The sequence below is a fragment of the Mercenaria mercenaria genome, chromosome 13, assembly GCF_021730395.1.
Source record: "Mercenaria mercenaria strain notata chromosome 13, MADL_Memer_1, whole genome shotgun sequence".
NCBI classification, from domain to species: Eukaryota; Metazoa; Mollusca; class Bivalvia; order Venerida; family Veneridae; genus Mercenaria; species Mercenaria mercenaria.
This window is the reverse complement of record NC_069373.1, coordinates 58,230,560-58,254,734: the sequence shown is the minus strand read 5'-3', so window position 1 is coordinate 58,254,734 and position 24,175 is coordinate 58,230,560. Positions and strand designations below refer to the sequence as shown.

Below are 24,175 nucleotides of genomic sequence, written 5' to 3'. Positions count from 1 at the left end.
CGAAAACACACACACACTGATCATTTCTTCAATAAATCACAGTTCAAATTGATATAGAAGCAGTACCCACCTAGCATTTTCTTGTAGATAGATACAGCAATTTGAGAGGGAGTGAATATTTTCCTTGATTCTTTGAAGTCCACTTCATATCTTGGTTCCCCATTTTGGTCAAACACCTGTGAATTTTAGAAACGGCTTCTTTTAAAACATTTACAACAGCATTTATCCAAAAAGACATCATCTGTGATTAAAACTGCAGCAAGAGGGTCTATGAGGGATACTAATGAAGCTTTAGAGATATATGACAAAATAAGTATGAAAACAAGAGGGCCATGATGGCCCTGTATCGCTCACCTGAGTACCATTGCTCAAAATGATATGATCCAGTTTTGACACAGAGCACATAGGCATACACATTAAATATCATCAGGATAAACATTTTCTTGTAACAGTCCCTTTTGACCTAGTCATGGCCAATTTCCATACCAAGTTTGAGGGTCCTAGGCTCAAATGCTGCATTTTTGTACTAACATGACTATTCCTTACCCTGGAAGACTTAAATAACATTTAAAACTAATCTCATTAGATGCTGCTGAGATATATTCATTTACATAAAATAAAGGGAGGTAATCTGTCATAATTTCAGTATAAAGTTATCTACCCTGATTGTCCAAGTCCATCTGATGGCACAAATGACATTTCAAATCAGTGTCTTCATTGGTTATAAGATACACCAACTTTAATTTGAAACAAAGGGAGGTAATTTGACATAATCAGCCCTGATTGCCTCAGTCCAACTAAAGACAATAATGAAATTTCAAATGAGTTCTATAAATATTTACTGAGATAAAGCCATTTTTATTAAAATCAGGGGAGGTAATCATGCATTGGTATATGCATGTAGAAGATACAGAGTACAAGCCTATACAACAATATATTAGTAAAGTATTCGTATCGATAAATTTTCAATCAGGAGTTATCTAATATGACTATTTCTTACCATGGAAGACATAAATAATGTTTCAAACCAATCTCATTAGAAGCTGCTAAGAGTATTCATTTAGATAAACAAGAGGACCATGATGGTCCTGAATCGCTCACCTCTTCCCACATGACCAAGTTTTGAGTATGACGTCGTTTTTTCTATTATTTGACATAGTGACCTAGTTTTTGAGCTCATGTGACCCAGTTTTGAACTTGACCTATATATTATCAAGATAAAAATTCTGACCAATTTTCATGAAGATCCATTGAAAAATATGGTCTCTAGAGAGGTCACAAGGTTTTTCTATTATTTGACCTATTGACCTAGTTTTCGAAGGTACGTGACCCTGTTTTGAATTTTAACTAGATATCATCAAGGTGAACATTCTCTCTAATTTTCATGAAGATCTCATGAAAATATGGCCTCTAGAGAGGTCACAAGGTTTTTCTATTTTTAGACCTACTGGCCTAGTTTTTGACCGCACATGACCCAGTTTCGAAACTGACCTAGATATCATCAAGATGAACATTCAGATCAATTTTCATGAAGATCCATTGAAAAATATGGCCTCTAGAGAGGTCAAAAGATTTTTCTAATTTTAGACCTACTGACCTAGTTTTTGACCGCAGTTGACCCAGTTTCAAACTTGACCTAGATATCATCAAGATGAACATTCAGACCAACTTTCATACAGATCCCATGAAAAGTATGGCCTCTAGAGAGGTCACAAGGTTTTTTTATTATTTGACCTACTGACCTAGTTTTTTAAAGGCACGTGACCCAGTTTCAAACTTGACCTAGATATCATCAAGGTGAACATTCTGACAAATTTTCATGAAGATCCATTTAAGGGTATGGCCTCTAGAGAGGTCACAAGGTTTTTCTATTTTTAGACCTACTGACCTAGTTTTTGACCGCACATGACTCTGTTTCGAACTTGACCTAGATATCATCAAGATAAGCATTCAGACCAACTTTCATACAGATCCCATGAAAAATATGGCCTCTAGAGAGGTCACAAGGTTTTTCTATTATTTGACCTACTGACCTAGTTTTTAAAGGCACGTGACCCACTTTCGAACTTGACCTAGATATCATCAAGGTGAACATTCTGACCAATTTTCATGAAGATCTCATGAAATATATGGCCTCTAGAGAGGTCACAAGGTTTTTCTATTTTTAGACCTACTGACCTAGTTTTTGACTGCACGTGACCCAGTTTTGAACTTGACCTAGATATCATCAAGATGAACATTCAGACTAACTTTCATACAGATCCCATGAAAAATATGGCCTTTAGAGAGGTCACAAGGTTTTTCTATTATTTGACCTACTGACCTAGTTTTTGAAGGCACGTGACCCAGTTTCGAACTTGACCTAGATATCATCAAGATAAACATTCAGACCAACTTTCATACAGATCCCATGAAAAATATGGCCTTTAGAGAGGTCACAAGGTTTTTCTATTATTTGACCTACTGACCTAGTTTTTGACGGCACGTGACCCAGTTTCGAACTTGACCTAGATATCATCAAGGTGAACGTTCTAACCAATTTTCATGAAGATCTTTTGAAATATATGGCCTCTAGAGAGGTCACAAGGTTTTTCTATTTTTAGACCTACTGACCTAGTTTTTGATGGCACGTGACCCACTTTCGAACTTGACCTAGATATCATCAAGGTGAACATTCTGACCAATTTTCATGAAGATCTTGTGAAATATATGGCCTCTAGAGAGGTCACAAGGTTTTTCTATTTTTAGACCTACTGACCTAGTTTTTGACGGCACGTGACCCAGTTTCGAACTTGACCTAGATATCATCAAGATGAACATTCTGACCAACTTTCATAAAGATCCCATGAAAAATGTGACCTCTAGAGTGGTCACAAGCAAAAGTTTACGGACGCACGGACGCACGACGGACGACGGACGCTGCGCGATCACAAAAGCTCACCTTGTCACTTTGTGACAGGTGAGCTAAAAATAAAGGTAGATTATTTGTCATAAATTCAGTCAATATGTATCTTCACTGATTGTCCAAGTCCATCTGTTGACATAAATGAAATTTCAGATCAGTATCATTATTAGTTAGAGAGATATACCCATTTTAATTTGAAATAAAGAGAAGTAATTTGACATAAAAACAGTCCATAGTTATCTATCCAGCTAATGACAATAATGAACTTTCAAATAAGTCCTATAAGTACTTACTGATATAAATCAATTTTGATTACAATCAGGGGAGGTAATCAGATATAAAATAACTCTGGAACATACGATTGAATCTGACAGATTTGTCATGGAATCCAAGATTTATTGTTGTTGAAGATATTTTGGAAGTTTGTATCAAATCAAACCATAAATGAAGTTTCTATTTGACTGCAAAAGCCAAAATAGCAAATTTTGGACCTTTAAGGGGCCATAAGTCTGGAACCCATAATGGAATCTGGCCAGTTCATGAAAGGAACCAAAATCTTGTGGTGATACAAGTTGTGTGCAAGTTTGGTTAAAATCAAATCATAAATGAAGCTGCTATTGTGCAGACAAGGTCAAAATAGCTAAGTTTGGCTCTTTCAGGGGTAATAACTCTGGAACCCATTATGGGATCCGGCCGGTTCAATTAAGGAACCAAGATCTTGTGGTGATACAAGTTGCGTGCAAGTTTAATTAAATTCAAATCATAAATGAAGCTGCTATTGTGCAGACAAGGTCAAATAGCTATTTTTGGTCCTTTCAGGGGCCATAACTCTGGAACCCATTAAGGGATCTGGCCAGTTCAAGAAAGGAACCAAGATCTTATGGTGACACAAGTTTTTGTGCAAGTTTGATTAAATTCAAATCATAAATGAAGCTGCTATTGTGCAGACAAGGTTAAAATAGCTAATTCTGGCCCTTTCAGGGGCCATAACTCTGGAACCCATAATGGGATCTGGCCAGTTGAAGAAAGGAATCGAGATCTTATGGAGATACAAGTTGTGTGCAACTTTGGTTAAAATAAAATCATAAATGAAACCTCTATCGTGCAGACAAGAAATTGTTGACACACAGACTGAAGACGGACGAAGGGTGATCACAAAAGCTCACCTTGTCACTATGTGACAGATGGGCTAAAAATGTAGTTTTAATGGTGAACTTGGTGGTTGAGACATAGGGCATGTGAGAGAATCTAAAGAATAACATGAGCTATAAGTCAGTGTAAGGAGGTATGTCTTTTTTTTGAAGATTGAGGACGGCAGGGGTTAGAAGGTTGAGGGGGTGAGAAATGGGGGGGGGGGGGGGGGGGGGAGAGGTTTGAGAGATATTAAGAAACCATTTCAGATACATGACTGAAGTAAGTGTAAGAAATGAAAATGAAATGAACATGCTATATAACTTACAATCACTGTTACAAAACCTGACCCCAGTTACTTTGACCTTTGAGGTATCTAGCCATTAACCAAAAGATTTCTGTCCCTTACTAAGAGTAATCCTTATGCAAGTTTTGTTTGTTTGTTTTGGGTTTAACGCCGTTTTTCAACAGTATTTCAGTCATGTAACGGCGGGCTGCTAACCTAACCAGTGTTCCTGGATTCTGTACCAGTACAAACCTGTTCTCCGCAAGTAACTGCCAACTTCCCCACATGAACCAGAGGTGGAGGACTAATGATTTCAGACACAATGTCGTTTATCAAATAGTCACGGAGAACATACGCCCCGCCCGAGGATCGAACTCACGACCCCGCGATCCGTAGACCAACGCTCTTACCTACTGAGCTAAGCGGGCGGGCAATCCTTATGCAAGATCTGATGACAACAGCAGAAGTATTAAAAGGATATACTGATATTTTTAAGCTTGCCATAAAACTTTATGCACTTTTAGAAAACATGACCCAAGTGATCTTGACCTGCACGATTACCTTAAACCCCTTACCAAGACAAACCCTTATGTAAAGTGGCAGTACTTAAGAAGACATATATAGTAAAATCGAGAAACTTGCAATAAAACTTTAACAAGAATAAAACATAGATACCGATACCAGGACGAATACATCAACCATCCTTTACTTCCAACAGAAAATTAGGAAACAAGAAAAAAAGACAAGGGATGTCTGCTCGATAGCCCATATCTACAAATATGCTTGAAGACTCTTGTCACCTACCAAATCCATATGTACACGAGATTTTAGTGCAAATAACAAATAATAAAGTTATATTTCTGGTCTAGCATTCGGTTAAAAATGAGAAGCCTACAAATCTACTTTCCTAAGCCTGAAATATCCCTTTTCCAGTAGTGTTATGTGAAAATTCTGGCAACTGAAAACCTGAGATTAGGCTTAGTCCTGAAAAATCTCAGGCCTGTTATTTACAGAACAATAAAAGGAAAAGAAATAAAGTGATTCAATGTAGAAAATTACCTGTGCTGATGACTTTCTCTTGTATTCAGTCACTACCGGATCATCGTATTTTCTCCCTAAGATTTGTTTAACATGACAAACTGTGTTTTGTGCATTGCGTATCATACCCTGCTTTGCTGCAACACCCACAGCCTGAAACATGAAAACATTTTTCCAACATTTTATTCGGAGTCAACTAAAATCCAAATTTATCATTTCAGTAAATCAGCGATTTTTTTCCTTCTTTATAAAGTACCCCTAAAAGGACCTTTTCCCAACTGAAAAATGCAATCTTTTTTCCAAATTATCATCCAAAAATTTCCCAAATGACCAAATTTAATTATGTTTGCATTTTGATGATTGCAGAAGGAAAACTTAGTTACATTGACATTCACCATGATTTAACCATTTAAACAGTTTGTTTGATGCTATTTACATGGAATTAAAGGAAGAAGCATTCTTAATGATATGCTATTAATTAACTATAAAAAGTCTCAATCTGAGTAAAAACCCCGCAATTTTCCCCAATTTATCCGGTACCGAACCTTTTCCAAAAAAGGACAAAAAAATCTCTGCAGTTATAGAAATAAAATACCAGTAGTCATTGCAGAATGGTACCTTTTAGAAAACTTGGATTTTTTAGCAGTTATGATTAATTTTCCATATTTGTGCAAAGAACTGACAAACTTGCTTGATGGAAATTGTAAAATCCGTATACACTTGATACCAAATTTACAAGATTCCCTGTACCCTAAACTGGAGGTTGCTTATAACTGTTGAACCCTAATAGGCCTGCAATGCAATCACACCTAATTAAACAACATCAGTGCTATTTCTTCTAGGAAGAGGGCATGAGTTTTGAATCCAAAGTGTTTGTTCAAAATCATATTAATACTGTATTATCAAATATTTTTGTGACAAAATTTTGTAGAACCAAGAAAGTGTAATTATGCAAGTTTTATCTTCACCCAAGTTAAAAGTTCCTCTTTAAAAAGTAAATTATAATCAGACTTTTCCTAAGGATTAATTTTCAAGAAATTAGTGGAAAGTTATCCCTCATGAATGTTTGATTTTACAGTATGTGAAAACTAAGGGGCTGTTTTACCTGGTCATGATCTGTGAAGGCAACAATACATGGTGTAGTTCTGTCGCCAAGGTCATTAGCTATTACATCTGTCTTATCATCCTGAAATATAATTACACATCAAATATTATATAATAAGGCACATATATATAATAAATCATAATCTGCTGCTCCCTATGAATTCCTGGTGCTTTACTGCTTTTCCTTAATCACTCGTTCAGTCATCTTTAAACAAGCATACAACTGAGTCACTCATGTCAAACACAATAATTTACAAGCTGTATACAGATTTTAATTTGTTTGTTTGTTTTGGGTTTAACGCCATTTTTTCAACAGTATTCCAGTTATGTAATGGCGGGCAGTTAACCTAACCAGAGTTCCTGGATTCTATACCAGTACAAATCTGTTCTTCGCAAATAACTGCCAAATTCCCCGCATGAACATGAGGTGGAGGAAGAATGATTTCAGACACAATGTTTTCTATCAAAAGAGGTGGAGGACAAATGATTTCAGACACGATGTCTTCTATCAAATCGTCACAGAGAACATATGCCTCACTGGGATCAAACTCATAACCCCGCGATCCGTAGATCTGCCCTCTCTCTACTGAGCTAAGCAGGCGGGGTTGACAGATTGTAAATAAAATTGATTGCATTGAAAAAATGCCTTGCTATGACTTTCCATCAAAAGTGATAAATTTCTTGTTGCCAAATTATTATGCTTTTCACCAATGCAATTTGACACAGGTAAATTAATTTTGCTGTTTATTTTCTACTTGCCATATCATTTTAGTTTTGTTTGCCAGTGTGTATTGGTACAGGGATCGAATTTAACTTCTTTTTCCACTAGCAAAATGATGGGTTCTTCTAGCAACTATTTAAAAGCTGTTTACATGCTAAATTTATTAAGTTGTTTTGTTGTTGTTTGGTTTCAGATAGGCTAGGATTACGGAAGTATTTAAGAGGAATCAAATATACATGTTAAGACATGCATAAATGATGTTGTAAACTTACTTATTTTACTTAAATTAGCGACTTTTTATGCCTGTTGTATTATTTCGTGTTATCGATCCGCCATTTTGGGTTAGTAAAAGAAGAAAGAGAAAAGAAAATAAAATATAGAAAAACAATTAAAAATGAAAGAAAAAAATTGCATAATCATGACTATGAAAAAATAATGTACTCTAAACAAAAACAAAATTACAACAATATTTTTTTAAAAAAAAAAAGAACGATTATTTTTTATGGAAATTGAAAAGAAAAAGAAATGGGCCATGAACTGAGCACCTCCTCATGATGTGGCCCGGATACAGTTGGACAATTATGTAAACATTGAAACATTACTATTTTCATTAAGAATATTTTAACTTTTGTCATTCATAATAAATTAAAATCATAATCATTCATCAAACGCGCATAATATCTGTCCACGTATATTTTACTAACCCAAAATGGCAGATCGATAACACGAAATAATATGGCAGACATGAAAAATCGATATTCTAAGTGAAACAAGTAAGTTAACATCATTTATGCATGTCCTAACATATATTTGATTCCTCTTAAATACTTCCTTAATCCTAGCCTATTCTCATAGGGTTGTCTAGACATGCTAGAAATACGGAACTTCCGTAGTCCTAGAATCAGAGGCTAGGATTACGGTACTGTAACCCTATCCACTGCCTTATTTGTAACACAATCACCAAGTGTGATTACATGTCATTTCGAAATCGCCAGTGTGCGACAATAACGGTAGCCCGATCGCCAATGGCTACGAAAAATGGACTATGAAAAATTTTTGAGGAATAAATTTACCAAAAAGATCATTGCAAACGTGGGAGCAAAATAGTTGCTTTGAAGCTTCAAACTTTGCTCAAATCCAATCTCAAAGCGAATTCAAGTCGCCTGAATTTTTTTTTGGACGCGCACTTGCTAATCTTTTGACAATTTGCACCATGCCATGTGCGTTGAATACACATACACACTCGCCGATAGCATAATTTAAGCTCCGCCTACTTCAGGTACTTGTGAGATTTTCGCGAGAAGTGTGAAAGCAAATCAAATTATCGGTTTCACCAGAGGCAATTGTAATAGGCCAATCAGCACCGCGGTTACGTCTTTGACACTTAGCATTTAATTGTCAACACGTGCGAGTTGTTTTCTAAAGAAATTGTCAATTACATATGCAATTAATTGGAATTATAGACACAATTATTTGGTATCCATGGTAAATTAACTTCGTAAAACTAACTTTGATGGATGAATTGATTTGAATATCGGTATGTATTTCTAGGTTTGACACAGTTTACTTTCAGTTTTATTCGAATGAGAAACTGTTCACACAAGTGGTGACTAGGTATAAATGATAAACCCCTTTTCATCCTGCATTCATATATTACATGATATATCAACAAAAAAATCGGCGTGTTAGATTCAGCACCGTCTTGAACAGAAAACATTTTTTTTTTAGAATTTTGTATTGAAACAATAATCCCTGTGTATGGTAAAATGATGTAACTAAGAAAATGAATGGTCATTGAATCAATTCACAGCGTCGAGGTAGAAATATAAAAATTAATGGAGTTTTCCAACTTCTCCCTAAAGTCTCCCCACTTCTCCTTAAATCAGTCTGAGGGAGAATTGACTTCTCCCAAAAAAATAATGGGCCTAGCGAGACCCCTGGTCAGTCTACTGCCAAGCTATTTCTTGTCTACAAAGCTGTTTAGATCTTTTTTCATGACTCTGTGTCTTTGACTTTCTGCACAATTTTGTCAATTTGTGAACACTGTTTCAGATTTCGAAATCAATTCTGAAAAACTCATACAAATTTCTGAAATATAATATGAATTAAGGCACCGCCTAGCATTGGGGATTTATCTTTTATATATCCGCTTAGAAAGAAATATTCAACGCTCAAGAAAGTGAAACTTTGCTTTAAACTGTAGTTTACATTTAGTGTCATCATACCTCTTACAGCGAATATCATACTTTGCAAAATTTACGGAAGTCATGCCGGTGACGTCATTCAGCGTTCTCGCACTAGCTTTTAGAATTTTGTTTTGTTTGTTTGCACTCCACGCAGAAACTTGACGGTCTTTACACTTCCTTACTGTTTTAAAAGTGTTTTTCAGTTGCATGTACAGTTTTCATTACGAAAAAGAAGTAAAATAATCATGTTAGCGCGGTTTACGAGTTTCTTTGACTGATTCTGGGTGCTCGGATGTTCATAAAGACAACCAGTCAGCGGATTTTACATAAACCGGAACCGGAAAACATCGAAAAAATTGCCTCAGTATATGCAAACAGCAAAGACGAATATCTATATACGGACTTAACCGTCTCGGGATTTTCATCCCCTATTAATATTGAATGACTTCAGTACAATGTATTGTAATACAAAACAGCCGTAGGAATAGCCACCGGCGGGACCGTAAGAATAGCCACTTCCCATACAGTATCCTCCAACTAAATTTAAGTTTTCTGGAAAAGTCGCCCACTGAGACTTACGGTTGCAACTATATAAACAAACTTATAAGTGAACAAAAAGAAAAGATTCGCCAGTTTTACTGGTACGAGGTCGAAGTATTCTGAGAACGAATCAAAACAATTTACTATCTCGAAATGTTTTTACTGCAATTTCAAGTGAATATAAGAACTTAAAAATACAAGTCAATGAAAAAGATAACAGACTGCATTAAGTAAGAGATTTTTTCATTTGTCATACAGAAACAGACCTTGTTTACAGCCAAACAGGCTGACGAGCAGCCAAAATGCACCCCATAGGCGGCTGACATCTTTAATCGCGTAATTTCTCGCGAGATTTTGATCCGGAAGTGAATCGCCGGTAAAATTTAGCCAATCAGCTTGCGCCAAATGTATCAGAAGTTCACAGAACACGTTGGTAAAAATAACTTCTTATTGTATTTCTAGAGAAAAAGGTTTAATATCTTGTTTATATCTCATTTCAAGTTGTTTTGAATGTTAAAGTTAGTACTTCACAATCCACAAATTGAAGTACAACTGAAGCTTTGGATTCTTTCATTCTGAATTTTGAAGATATTTTTTACTTTCAGATTTTGGTGCTGTGTTTACATTTTTGACTGTCAAATTTTCAATCTGTCAGAACAATGTTGAATAAAATTGGAGTGGTGTCTCTGTGCACTCTGTTTGTGTGCGCGTTTGTGTGCGCTTTCCTGTCGGGTGCTTCAGCAAAGAAACCATTGAAAGAAGAAGATTGTGAAGGTATTTTTTAGCTTTTTAGGAATGAACAAGTTTCTGAAACTGAGAGCATCATTTAACAGGCTGGTAACATTGCCCGATCGGGCTTATGACACAAAAAGTAGTATTTCTTGAAAAATAATGAAGATATTTCTTTCAAACTTGGTCCATTTGTTAAGCATAACAAATGATACAAATTAGAATAAAAATAACTTGGTTGCCTTCAGTTTTGGTAGAATTATTTCCCCTTTTCAGATTTTTATGACGCATAATCTTTGAAGTCCAAAAAAACAATGTTCTAATGCTAAGTTTAAAACAAAAAAGGGTTAAATGGCTTTCTAATGCTCTAAATTATTGCGCTAGTACATGAATGTAAACATTTTACTCTGCTTTCACTTACAACATTATAGAGAAATGTTAGTCCTAAAAAAATTGCTCATACATCTGCACTAGAAACAAAGTATAAATTTACCCTAAATATATAGAATAAAGGTATTGGCACACAAGTTTGAAGCACTAGAAAGCCACTGAACCCTTTTCTGTTTTAAACATTGCATTAAAATATAATATTTTTGGACTTCAAAAATTATGCATCATAAAAATCTGAAAAAGGGAAGTAATTCTAACTAAACTGAAGGCAACAAAATTATTTCTATCTTGATAAGCATTATATGTAATGCTTAATAAATGGACCAAGTTTGAAAGAAATATCTTCATTATTTGTCAAGAAATATTACTTTTTGTGTCATAAGCCCGATCGGGCAATGTTACCAGTCTGTTTAAGGAAGTGTCTAGTCATAGTAAAAGATTTTCTGATGAATAAGTAATGATACCTGCTATTTACTTAAGATATCGATACTTATCTGCAAACAAAATTCTGTGTGAATACATACTAGAGATTTACTTTTAATCGTCTCGAATAAATCACTGCATTATTCAGCTGATTCATAATTTTAACATGTCCAAAACATTGCAGAATAATACTTACTTCACTTGGGTAATGATTACATTTTAATCGGAGTTTATCATAGACTCCCTGTGTAAAATCTCAAACTTTCAACTAAAATAAAGGAACAAAAGTTTGCGGAAATCAGTAATGGCGAGAGCCGTGACGTCACTCATTATAACCTGTTCATCTGATGGTGGACAAAACAATGTTTTTATGGGATCAGGATTTTTAAATTTTAACATCATTTTCACCGGATTTTCAAAATTAAGACAGTTTTGAAGTACAATTTTAGTATTTAAATATTTTTTAATAAATAACTGTTTTGAATGACATTTTTTTTTCAATAGCGGCAGTTTGTGATAGTTAAGCGTTCATAATTAATCCATTTTATTTCAAAATAATAATCAAAATTAACTAATGATTGCTTGTTTTATAATCTTTCCATTCATCAGAAAAATATTTATAAATGTGTAAAAGAATTAAAGCTTAGGCCGTTAGAAAAACATCACTTTTTACAAAAAAACGTGACGTTCGGCAGTCAATGTTTTATCATTTTTAAAAACAGAATATCAGTGGAAATCAGTAATCTATTCGAGATGATTTAAAATACACTTTGGTAAGTTTTCACATATGTTTTCACACAATATTTTGCTTGCAGATAAAGTATTGATATCTTAAGTAAATAACAGTTAAAACTATGTAAAATCATTACATATTCACTAAGAAATCAATTACCAGGCCGCTAGAAAATCTCCCGAGGATTTGTTAGTCATCCGTTAACCATTAGCCATTCCATGACCAAATACCTAGCATGTCCTATAGGGGCTCTCTAGGTGTCCTATAATCAATTTATTTATAAAGTGTGTGTTTTTCTGTTAAAATATTGTGCTATACTTAAGATAATAAGTTTCTTACCTTCACTGGATCAATATAATGTGTTAAAATGCTGCTCATGACATACACTCTCATTGTTTAAAAAATGCTTGTGTTGTTGTAATGTTGTTTCGAGACAATGTTTGTCAAATAGAAGTTTCAAAGCTAATTTAAAGATAAAGTTTAAGTGTTGCATCAGAGGATTCGTTACAGAGAATGTAATGACAAATTAAAGAAGTTCCCTTTTAGCATGCTTATGGCATGCCCTAAACATATTCACAAAAATAAGAACTTATTTTAAAATGTCTGACATTGCCATTAAATATCTTCTGAAAATTTTTTTTTACCGTAACTTATTTTACAGGAGATATTATCAGTATGATTATATTGCGTGTATCGGTGCTATACACCAGGCACGTTAAAGGACCAGACTGTCTATTCAAAAGAACTAAGCAAAATTAGCCGGACTGGCCTGTATACAAAAGCATTTCTCTCTCTGTTCTTTGGGCTTTGTCTCACTCTCCCTCTGGTCAGATCGCTGTGTGTCTGTACTAGTTGAGGATGAATTTGATGCCCTAAGTGGCTGCCTTTGTGCTAAGTTAAGCACCTTAGAATGTTTTTTATCATGAAAATGGGTGCATTATAAAATATAATATGTACTATATAAGTATTTTGATATATATTGATTAATATATCAAAATTTCCACGGATATGCAGGCTGATCTTGGTCTGCACTGGTTGCAAAGGCAAAATCACTTGCCACCAGCAGGCTTAAGGTTAATTTTCTACATCCTGAACTCAATTTCTTGTTTCAGTATGTGTAAATGTGTTGAGGAACTTTGATGGACAGAACCCAGAACTTAAAGACAAATCTGAAGCAGACATTGAAGATGCCTTCAAAAAATTCTGCAAACATACAAAAGGAAAAGATGAAAGATTTGTAAGTGGTGTTACATTTACTTTGTCTTATTTTTGGAGTTGATTTCTAAAATGTTTGTAGCTTGATGGATAAATGAATGTGTCAACATGTACGTCCCTGTAAATTATTAGACAGAAAAGGAAGATAGGTTTTTCTCTGATTTGTATGACAAAAATGCCCAGCTTTAAGATGCTCAAAGAATGATTTATTTAATCTTTCATTCCTTTTTAGCTTGACTATTCGAAGAATAGGGGAGCTATCCTACTTGCCCCGGCATCGGCGTTAGCGTGACCGTGAGCGTCACACAAATGTTAAAGTTTGCGTACCACCCCAAATATTTTCAAAGTCCATTGAGATATCGCTTTGATATTTTGCATACTTGTTTACCATCATGACCCCAGTCTGTAAAAAGGAGTAGGCAACTCCATCGAGCATTTTGACTGAATTATGGCCCCTTTTCGACTTAGAATATGCTTATGCAATATTGTAATGTTAAAGTTTGCGTACCACCACAAATATTTTCAAAGTCCATTAAGATATTGCTTTGATATTTTGCATACTTGTTTACCATCATGACCCCAGTCTGTAAAAAGGAGGAGGCAACTCTATCAAGCCTTTTGACTAAATTATGGCCCCTTTTCGACTTAGAATATGCTTATTGTTAAAGTTTGCGTACCACCCCAAATATTTTCAAAGTCCATTGAGATATTGCTTTCATATTTTGCATACTTGTTGACCATCATGACCCCAGCCTGTAAAAAGGAGGAGGCAACTCTATCAAGCATTTTGACTGAATTATGGCCCCTTTTCGACTTAGAACATGCTTATTGTAATGTTAAAGTTTTACTCATAGCTTATATTATACTGTCAAGCACTGAGAATAGTCGAGCACGCTGTCCACTGACAGCTCTTGTTGTTCGTGATTTTCAAAGATAATTGTATCACTTCTTTGCCTTACTTGTTCTTTGTTGAGATAGCTTCAGAAACCTGAAGCGATCCATAAAGTGCAAGATAGATATGATTTTGTGAAATGCTATTTCATAGAAAATTTTGCATAAAAGTAATACAGACTAAATTCTAAAATGACTTGATTTCTATTTTACTTTCTATCACACACATTGAAGCTATATATTATGATATCCTGTGTGACCCCCGTCTCTTTGGTTTGAATTTACAGATAAAAGCTAAAAATTCAAATGCTCACTTAAGATGGAAGTTTACAAAGATTTAAAACTTGTTTATATGGCATTTACCATATTTTCAAGACAATAGGCCCCAGTCTCTGTATTAATGGAAGTAAATTCGTAGTGATAAGGCCAATACAGGTCTGGAATTTTTTAGGACTGGCCCTGATTTCAGGCTTTTGACTGCCAGGATTTCCCTATATAACTATTGGAAAAATGAGATTATAGGCTTCAGAATGTAGAGCTTCGGAATTTGGGTTTTTGCTTTTGGTATTTTACTGAATATATGGTGAAGGTTTTGCTATTATAGCCTGAAATAATTTTATATTTGTCACTTACTGAATTGATAATAGATTCCTTTTCATTGAAATATTATTAACCCTTACCATGCTGGACACGATTGATTGTGCCTTTGTGACCAGTCACGAGTGTAGATCATGATCTACACTGTTAGCATCTTTTTGGTAAGCACCCCTTTTAACAGTTAATGGTACTGTCCAAATTGGAAGATGGACATTCACAAATTCATTATAGAAATTTAGCAGGATATTTCATTTATTTTATAGTGTTACTATCTTGGAGGAGCAGCAACTTCAGCAACAAATATTGTGAGGAAGATGACAAAACCATTTAAACATCATTTGCCTTATGTGAAGATCTGTGAAAAACTGAAAGATATGGATGCACAGATCTGTGAACTGAAATATGGTATGTACAGTATAAACTGTAAATACTTACATACTGGTGATATTTTTATGAAAGTTCTGTTTTAGTATGAGGACATGTGATAATTATGTCTCCCCCAGGAGACATATTGTTTTTGCCCTGTCCGTCCGTCCGTCCGTCCGTACGTCACACTTCATTTCCGAGCAATAACTGGAGAACCATTTGACCTAGAACCTTCAAACTTCATAGGGTTGTAGGGCTGCTGGAGTAGACGACCCCTATTGTTTTTGGGGCCACTCCGTCAAAGGTCAAGGTCACAGGGGCCTGAACATTGAAAACCATTTCTGATCAATAACTAGAGAACCACTTGACCCAGAATGTTGAAACTTCATAGGATGATTGGCCATGAAGAGTAGATGACCCCTATTGATTTTGGGGTCACTCCGTCAAAGGTCAAGGTCACAGGGGCCTGAACATTTAAAACCATTTCCGATCAATAACTAGAGAACCACTTGACCCAGAATGTTGAAACTTCATAGGATGATTGGTCATGAAGAGTAGATGACCCCTATTGATTTTGGGGTCACTCCATCAAAGGTCAAGGTCACAGGGGCCTGAACATTGAAAACCATTTCCGATCAATAACTAGAGAACCACTTGACCCAGAATGTTGAAACTTCATAGGATGATTGGTCATGAAGAGTAGATGACCCCTATTGATTTTGGGGTACACTCCATCAAAGGTCAAGGTCACAGGGGCCTGAACATTTAAAACCATTTCCGATCAATAACTAGAGAACCACTTGACCCAGAATGTTGAAACTTCATAGGATGATTGTACATGCAAAGTAGATGACCCCTATCAATTTTGGGGTCACTCCATTAAAGGTCAAGGTCACAGAGGCCTGAACATTGAAAACCATTTCCGGTCAGCAACTTGAGAACCACTTGACCCAGAATGTTGAAACTTAATAGGATGATTGGTCATGCAGAGTAGATGACCCCTAACGATTTTGGGGTCACTCTGTGAAAGGTCAAGGTCACAGGGGCCTGAACATTGAAAACCATTTCCGGTCAGTAACTTGAGAACCACTTGACCCAGAATGATGAAACTTCATAGGATGATTGGTCATGCGGAGTAGATGACCCCTAACGATTTTAGGGTCACTCTGTTAAAGGTCAAGGCCACAGGGGCCTGAACATGGAAAACCATTTCCAATCAATAACTTGAGAACCTCTCGACCCAGAATGTTGAAACTTCATAGGATGATTGTTCATGCAGAGTAAATGGCCCCTATTGTTTTTGGGATCACTCCGTTAAAGGTCAAGGTCACAGAGGCCTGAACATTGATAACCAGTTCCGATCAATAACTTGAGAACCACTTGACCAAGAATGTTGAAACTTCATAGGATGATTGAACATGCAGGGTAGATGACCCCTATTGATTTTGGGGTCAGTCTATTAAAGGTCAAGGTCACAGTGGCCTGTTCATGTAAAATCATTTTTTGGAAATAACTTGAGAACCACTTGACCTACAATGTTGAAACTTAATGGGATGATTGGACATGCAGAGTAGATGACCCCTATTTATTTTGAGGTCACTTGATCCAAGGGCAAGGTCACAGGAGCCTGAACAGTGACTTGAGAACCACTAGGCCAAGAGTGTTGAAATTTAGCGGGATGACTGGACATGCCAAGTAGATGATCCCTATTGCAGCCAACCATCAGTGTCTCTTTGACTTTCACTCCTGACCCCTATTGACTTCTTGCCTATAGGACTTTGCATTGGGGGAGACATGCGCTTTTTTACAAAAGCATTTTCTAGTTAGAATTGAGATTAGTTATGTGGTCTACAGGTACATTTATGTCTCATGACTTAGTAATGAGGCTGGGGTGTTTCTGTGTTCACCTTTTATTAAAGTTACTCAAACTGTTAAATTACCATTTGGCTTGAAATACACTAACTTTGTTAGAGGAAATTATGTTTTTAAATTAGTGATTTGCACACTTAGGTTGCTTCACACAAACTCTAAGCCATTGTCAAACTGTTGACTCATATCCAGACCATAATTTTCGCATAGAAATTCTAGTTATGAACTTATGATCATGATGAAATATATCAGCTTTGCAAAGTCTTAAAGATATGTTATGCTAAAATTTTATACTATAATGTTATGATAAACAATATCTGTGTAAACAGAATAACGCCTTTGTTTATGGCATGGCTGCCAGATTTTTTGTAATAAACATAATTTATTAATTTCTTAATAAATGCTTTTTTGATAATTGTTTTCTGTGATATACTGGTACATGTATCAAATATCTGAATATTGTAAAAGCCAAGTGCTGGCAATAAATGGCTAATAGATTGTAACATTCCGTTATTTCAGAGAAGAAGATTGACCTGACCGCAGTGGACTTTAAGAAACTCAAAGTCAAGGACCTGAAAAAGATATTGTCTGACTGGAACGAAGAAAAAGCCTGCAAAGGATGCTCGGAAAAATCAGACTTTGTACGTGCAGTGAAGGAGCTCATGCCAAAACACGCACCAGAGGCATACAAAAAACTTAAAGAAAAAGAAGAGCTTTGATGACCGCTAGTTATTTTAGGTTCCAATTAGAAGTATTTTTCCAATTCATTCATCACCTGTTATCAAATATTTCTTCCTGATACTCATACTTTTATATAAATAAGCTGCGGAGATGACAGTGGTTCGAGCGAACCATAATTGCAGAAATGTCCCAGATTTAATAGTAGAACTATACATATCTGAGATAAAGCAAGGGTATGTCCTTATTAAGTATCAGGAAGGTACAAATTATGGAAAATGTTTTTATTTATATTGGTACAAGATTTATAGATGAAAATTAATTTGAATAATGAGTATGCCCTTCGAAAACATGTGATACATTTTACATATAATTTTAGATCAGTATACATGTTATTGGTAACAATGTTAGGTTTGATGTTGATTTTGCAACATTTCTGTCTCGTTTAGGTCACTGCTTTAATTTTAGCCATTCCCAAGGCCTGAAGATCAAAGATAGCAAACAAAACTACCATGTAATAATATTTTACTGAACCTTAGGATACAAACAATTTGTTACGACTGTGTGAAAGATGATAACCATCTTATTTAGTTTTGTGTGTTTACCATTCAGCTGACACGTTTTTATTCTCAAGCAAACAACCATTTTTCATTTTGTAATATAATGAATTCCTTCTACACTGTTTAAATCTCAATTTAATTAACAGTTGAATATACACCAAGTGACTAATTAAATGGCAGTTGCATGTCTTTGGTGGTTATTGGCACAACTAAACCCTAAACTTATAGCCTATGCCAATATAGGTTAAAGATATTGCTAATAAACACAAAGACACACTGTTGCTTTTTAATTTGTTAATTATACACCTTAATATTATAATTTGTAGCATGTTACCAATTATTAATGTGGCATGTTGCATGGCATAAATTTTTGGGTGATTGCAGAATTTTTTTACAGCAGACTTTATAGTGGTTAGTGGCATATATTCCCAATTTGATAAAAGTTTCTATTTTTTAGCAAAATTTGAGACAGAAATTCTCAGTTGCACCCTGCAAAAAATCTGTGATAAATATTGAAATTTTAGTGGGGAAAAACAAAAAATAGTAGGGAAGTCCATCAAAATGTAAATTATTGTAAAGAAACAAATGTCAGTTGCATATATATTATGCTGTTGTAAAATGGATAACTGAACGGTTTTGACAAAAATCTGCTAAAGTTCCCACATCAGTGGGTATGAGCCATCTTCCCAGATTTATGAGAAAAAAACTCTTAATGGCATCAGTAACAGGATTCTGTCTAACAGTCTTGTACATTTAAGTTACTATTTATAGTAAGGTAAGACGCACGATTTGTGTTAATGACAGACTAACATTGAAAGGTAAAAGCTAGTCACGACATACTATTTCAAACAGGCAGTTTATTGAATATTTGTTATGTTAGAGTGAATGAGATAGGGTGATACCTTTTAAGGTGTAAAGCTATATAAGAAGTGGTACACATCAAGTTCATTTCTGTACATAAGACTCATTAATGGCAGAGTCCATGTTAGTGAATTATATTTTAATCATAGCTGTATTTATATATCTGTTTGTGAGTGCTATTTGATATGTGTAAAACATGACAAAGACTTCAAATATGGATGAAATGGAGAGATGAGTGTGAATTTTTTGCCTTTGCTTTGACTTGTTTACAACTAAAATCTCAAAATAGATAAAACTTGTAAACTGTTTAGATGATCTTCGACAGGAACTGAATTACTCATTATTCCTACATATGTTGTACAAAAATGTATCTATGGGTGTTATAACTCTTTTTTGTCATGAACAAAATGGACAATCTGCTTGGATGTTATGTCAATTTAACAGTTATTTCTTTTTTTTGTATCTTTAAATGTCAGATACACATTTTTTATTATATACCTTTTTAAATTCTGTCAAAAATTTGGATTTTATTTCGCAAGTAAATATGACCGGGCAGAAAAAAATCTGTATTGTACCTTTTGTATTGTTTGTTGCTAGACTACCTTCATTGAATATGCATGAGGTGACACAGTTATATAAATAGTGCATACAAAAGCTTCACTCATTTCATTTTAACATCAATAAACATTAAGGATTTCATTTGATTACGAATAAACAAACAAAGAGTTGCAGGTATATAATAAAAGGGTCATTACAACAGTAGCTAGATGTAGGATTTTGTATTCGGAACTCGTGGATTTTACAAGGATGGGTCACACTTGGCGCATGCGTGCCTCGTGAGATCCGATCTCATCTGGCAAAATCCACTCGAGTGGAATACAGCATCCCAGATTGAGTTACTGTTATAATAACCCTATTATATTATACAAAAAAGACTTACATCCGGCCAGTATGTAGTTTCATTTATCTGCTTGAAAGTAAAATGAACAAGGATGCAGTTACACTCTTGATGAAACTTTTCAGCAGGGTATAAAATATACATTAGATTACTGAACATATTCAAACTGCCTCTGAATGTTACATCCAATTTCTAATTCATTTTTTTCTTTGAACATTTTCAGCCTTAAGATAGTAAATCTTAGTATAAATCTAAAAGTATAGTTAATGATATGACTTAATATTGAGCCACACCATGAGAAAACCAACATAGTGCATTTGCGACCAGCATGGATCTGCGCAGACTGGTCAGGATCCATGCTGTTCGCTTTCAAAGCCTATTGAAATTAGAGAAACCGTTAGCAAACAGCATGGATCCTGACCAGACTGTGCAGATGTGCAGGCTGGTCTGGATCCATGCTGGTTGCAAAAGCAAAATGTTGGTTTTCACATGGTGCGACTCATTTGATGAAGATTTAACAGCGTCAGCTGTATCATATATACTGACTGTGAAGTCAATATTGTGATAGTTTTATGTCTGAATTGTGTACAGTGGTGTAACATGATCATAATACTTTGATGTTATGTTGGAATAAAATTATATTGTTATAGATACTTAAGTCTGCTTTTCAGTTAGCCATTGAAAATTCCAACAAGAATTTAAGGTCGATATTTAAATGATTCTGTCCTGTCTTTGAAGGAAGGATTAGTATTGGCAGTTGCTCATATGTCTGCTGTCAGCATTCAATTTTAAACAATACTTTACTCATAGCAGTAGAGATCAAAATGATATTATATTTACTAATTCATTACTCATTTCCATATTTACTAATTCATTACACATTTCCATATTTGTGATATTTTGTTCAATGCAAAATTCTTTTACATGCTTTCATAATGCAACTTTAAGAGTATACTCGAATGTGTATATCATTAGCTCCACTACAAAGTTTTTTCAAATCATGACCCCGGGGTCAAAATTGACCCTGCCCCAGGGGTCACTTGATTTTACATAGGAAAATCTTAAAAAATCTTCTTCTAAAAAAGCAGAAGCCCTAGAGCTTAGATATTTGACATGTAGCATTGCCTAGTGGACCTCTACTAAAGTTGTTCAAATCATGACCTTGGGGTCAAAATTGACCCCGCCCCAGGGGTCACTTGATTTTACATATGAAAATCTTCAAAAAATTTCTAAAAATAAACCAGAAGGCCTAGCGCTTAAATATTTGACATGTAGCATTGCCTAGTTGACCTCTACAAAATTTGTTTAAATCATGACCCCCGGGGTCAAAATTGACTCCACCCCAGGGGTCACTTGATTTTACATATGAAAATCTTAAAAAATCTTCTTCTCAAAAACCAGAAGCCCTAGAGCTTAGATATTTGGTGTAAAGCATTTCCTAGTGGACCTCTACCAAATTTGTTCAAATCATGACACCAGGGTAAAAATTGACCCCGCCCCAGTGGTTACTTGATTGTACATAGGAAAATCTTAAAAAATCTTCTTCTCAAAAAGCAGAAGCCCTAGAGCTTAGATATTTGACATGTAGCATTGCCTAGTGGACCTCTACTAAAGGTGTTCAAATCATGACCCCGGGATCAAAATTGACCCCGCCCTAGGGGTCACTTGATTTTACATATGAAAATCTTCAAAAATTTTCTTAAAATAAACCAGAAGGCCTAGAGCTTAGATATTTGACATGTAGTATGGCCTAGTGGACCTCTACAACATTTGTTCAAATCACGACCCCCGGGGTCAAAATTGACCCCGCCCCAGTGGTCACTTGATTTTACATATGAAAATCTTCAAAATTTTTCTAAAAGTAAACCAGAAGGCCTAGATCTTAGATATTTGACATGTAGCATTTCCTAGTAGACTTCTACAAAATTTGTTCAAATCATGACCCCCGGGGTCAAATTGGCTCCGCCCCATGGGGTTACTTGATTGTACATAGAAAAATCTTCAAAATTTTCTAAAAAAAACCCAGAAGGCCTAGAGCTTAGATATTTGACATGTAGCATTGCCTAGTGGACCTCTACAAAATTTGTTCAAATCTTGACCCCCCAGGGTCAAATTGACCCAGCCCCAGGGTTGCTTGATTGTGCATAGGGAAATCTTCATAAATTTGCTAAAAATAAACCAGAAGGCTTAGATCTTAAAGCTTTAGCTAAGAAATTTGTTCAAGCAAGCAACTCTACTCAGGTGAGCGATATAGGGCCATCATGGCCCTCTTGTTCTGTCATATCTTTGTTGCTATTGCTTATATCTTACTGTAAATTCACATAAACATTGTACAGTATACAAACAATGTATGTTAAGGGGCTGAGCCCATTATACCCAAGGTCAAGGTCACCAAGATCTTATACTTAGGTTATTTTTAAGGTTAAAGTTTTTTTGCAACCTTTGTTTTTCTGTCGTATCTTTGTTACTTTTGATTATATCATACTGTAAGTTCACATAAACATTGTCCAGCATACACACAAAGTATGTGCAGGGGCTAGGCGCATTATGCCCAAGGTCAAGGTCACCAAGGAGTTATACTTGGAATTATTTTCATGTTAAATTTTTTCAAAAGCTTCATTTATAGACATATCTTTGGTACTTTAAAAGATAATGACTTGAAATTAAAAGTATTTGTTTATAATCATCTGCATGTGTGGCTACATACCCCATAACTCTAATTGTGTTTTTGACAGAATTATGTCCCTTTTGTACTTAAACTTTTTTTGCAATCTTCGCATTCTGGATATTACTTTAATGCAATATAAGATAAAGACTTGAAACTTAAAATGTATCTTTATCATCATCATCTGCATGTGTGGTAACAATTCCCATAACTCTGATTTGTATTGTTGACCGACCTAATTATGCCCCTTTTATACTTAAAATTTTTACAAAATTCGTTTTCTGGACATAACTTTGGTACTATATAAGATAATGACTTGAAACTCAAAACATATCTTTATTATCATCATCTGAATGTGTTGTAGCAATCCTAATAACTCAAATTTGTGTATTTGATGGAACTATGCCCCTTGGTGTATCTTCCTTTTAAAGTAGAGGTCTCTTATTCAGACATATATTATTAGCTCATCTGATTTTTTTGAAAAAAAAATGATGAGTTATTGTCATCACTTGATCGGCGTCGGCGTTGCCTGGTTAAGTTTTATGTTTAGGTCAGCTTTTCTCCTAAACTATCAAAGGTATTGCTTTGAAACTTGGAACACTTGTTCATCATCAATAGCTGACCCTGTACAGCAGGAAACATGACTCCATCCTGCTTTTTGCAAGAATTATGGCTCCTTTTGGACTTAGAAAATATCAGATTTCTTGGTTAAGTTTTATGTTTAGGTCAGCTTTTCTCATAAACTATCAAAGCTATTTTTTTAAAACTTGCAACACTTGTTCACCATCATAAGCTGACCATGTACAGCAAGAAACCTAACTCTGTCCTGCTTTTTGCAAGAATTATGGCCTCTTTTGTCTTTAGAAAATATCAGATTTATTGGTTAAGTTTTATGTTTAGGTCAGCTTTTCTCCGAAACTATTCAGGCTATTGCTTTGAAACTTGCAGCAGTTGTTCACCATCATAAGCTGACTCTGTATATCAAGAGACATAACTCCATTCTGCTTTTTGCAAGAATTATGGCTCTTTTTGGACATAGAAAATCATTGGTAGGACAATTTTTCTATTATACAAAAAAAATCAGATGAGCATCAGCACCCGCAAGGCGGTGCTCTTGTTTTACTGTCAAATCCCCAAATAGTGGAGCGTGCTGCCTTACGGACAGCTCTTGTTTTTATACACCCATCACTGAAAGAGCGGGGCGTATTATGTGAACATGTGGCGGCAGTCGGTCGGTGTCCAGAGCATGTCCGCTTGTTTTCACCCGATCTTCACCAAACTTGCTGACAATGTTTGTGGGTAGAGTATCTCGACCAAGTTTGATAATCAGCCAAATCGACCCAGGCACTTTTGGATTATGGCCCTCGAATTAGGCCAATTTTGATGATG

The 24,175-nt window shown here is 35.2% G+C and overlaps 2 protein-coding genes across 3 annotated transcripts in view; one reads left to right on the top strand and one right to left on the bottom strand.

Moving 5' to 3' along the window:
* LOC123530021 (heat shock 70 kDa protein 14-like) overlaps nucleotides 1-10,276 on the bottom strand; it is a 34,784-nt gene extending 24,508 nt beyond the window's left edge. The window contains exons 1-4 of the mRNA XM_045310704.2: nucleotides 10,178-10,276; nucleotides 6,466-6,546; nucleotides 5,382-5,513; nucleotides 71-176 (exon numbers count right to left, since the gene is read on the bottom strand). Coding sequence (XP_045166639.2) covers nucleotides 71-176; nucleotides 5,382-5,513; nucleotides 6,466-6,546; nucleotides 10,178-10,237 — 379 coding nt within the window. The 5' untranslated portion in view covers nucleotides 10,238-10,276. The remainder of the gene's footprint in view (nucleotides 1-70; nucleotides 177-5,381; nucleotides 5,514-6,465; nucleotides 6,547-10,177) is intronic.
* Nucleotides 10,271-20,774, top strand: LOC123530022 (mesencephalic astrocyte-derived neurotrophic factor homolog). Of its 2 annotated transcripts, none has more exons than XM_045310707.2 (5): nucleotides 10,271-10,344; nucleotides 10,517-10,685; nucleotides 13,299-13,423; nucleotides 15,153-15,294; nucleotides 17,644-20,774. In XM_045310707.2, the coding sequence occupies exons 2-5, from the start codon at nucleotides 10,571-10,573 to the stop codon at nucleotides 17,841-17,843; spliced, it is 582 nt and encodes a 193-aa protein (XP_045166642.1). In that variant the 5' UTR covers nucleotides 10,271-10,344; nucleotides 10,517-10,570; the 3' UTR covers nucleotides 17,844-20,774. The 2 variants fall into 2 exon arrangements, with proteins under 2 accessions (XP_045166642.1, XP_045166641.1); XM_045310706.2 differs by having other exon boundaries at nucleotides 10,306-10,381.
* Nucleotides 20,775-24,175: the final 3,401 nt, after the last annotated feature.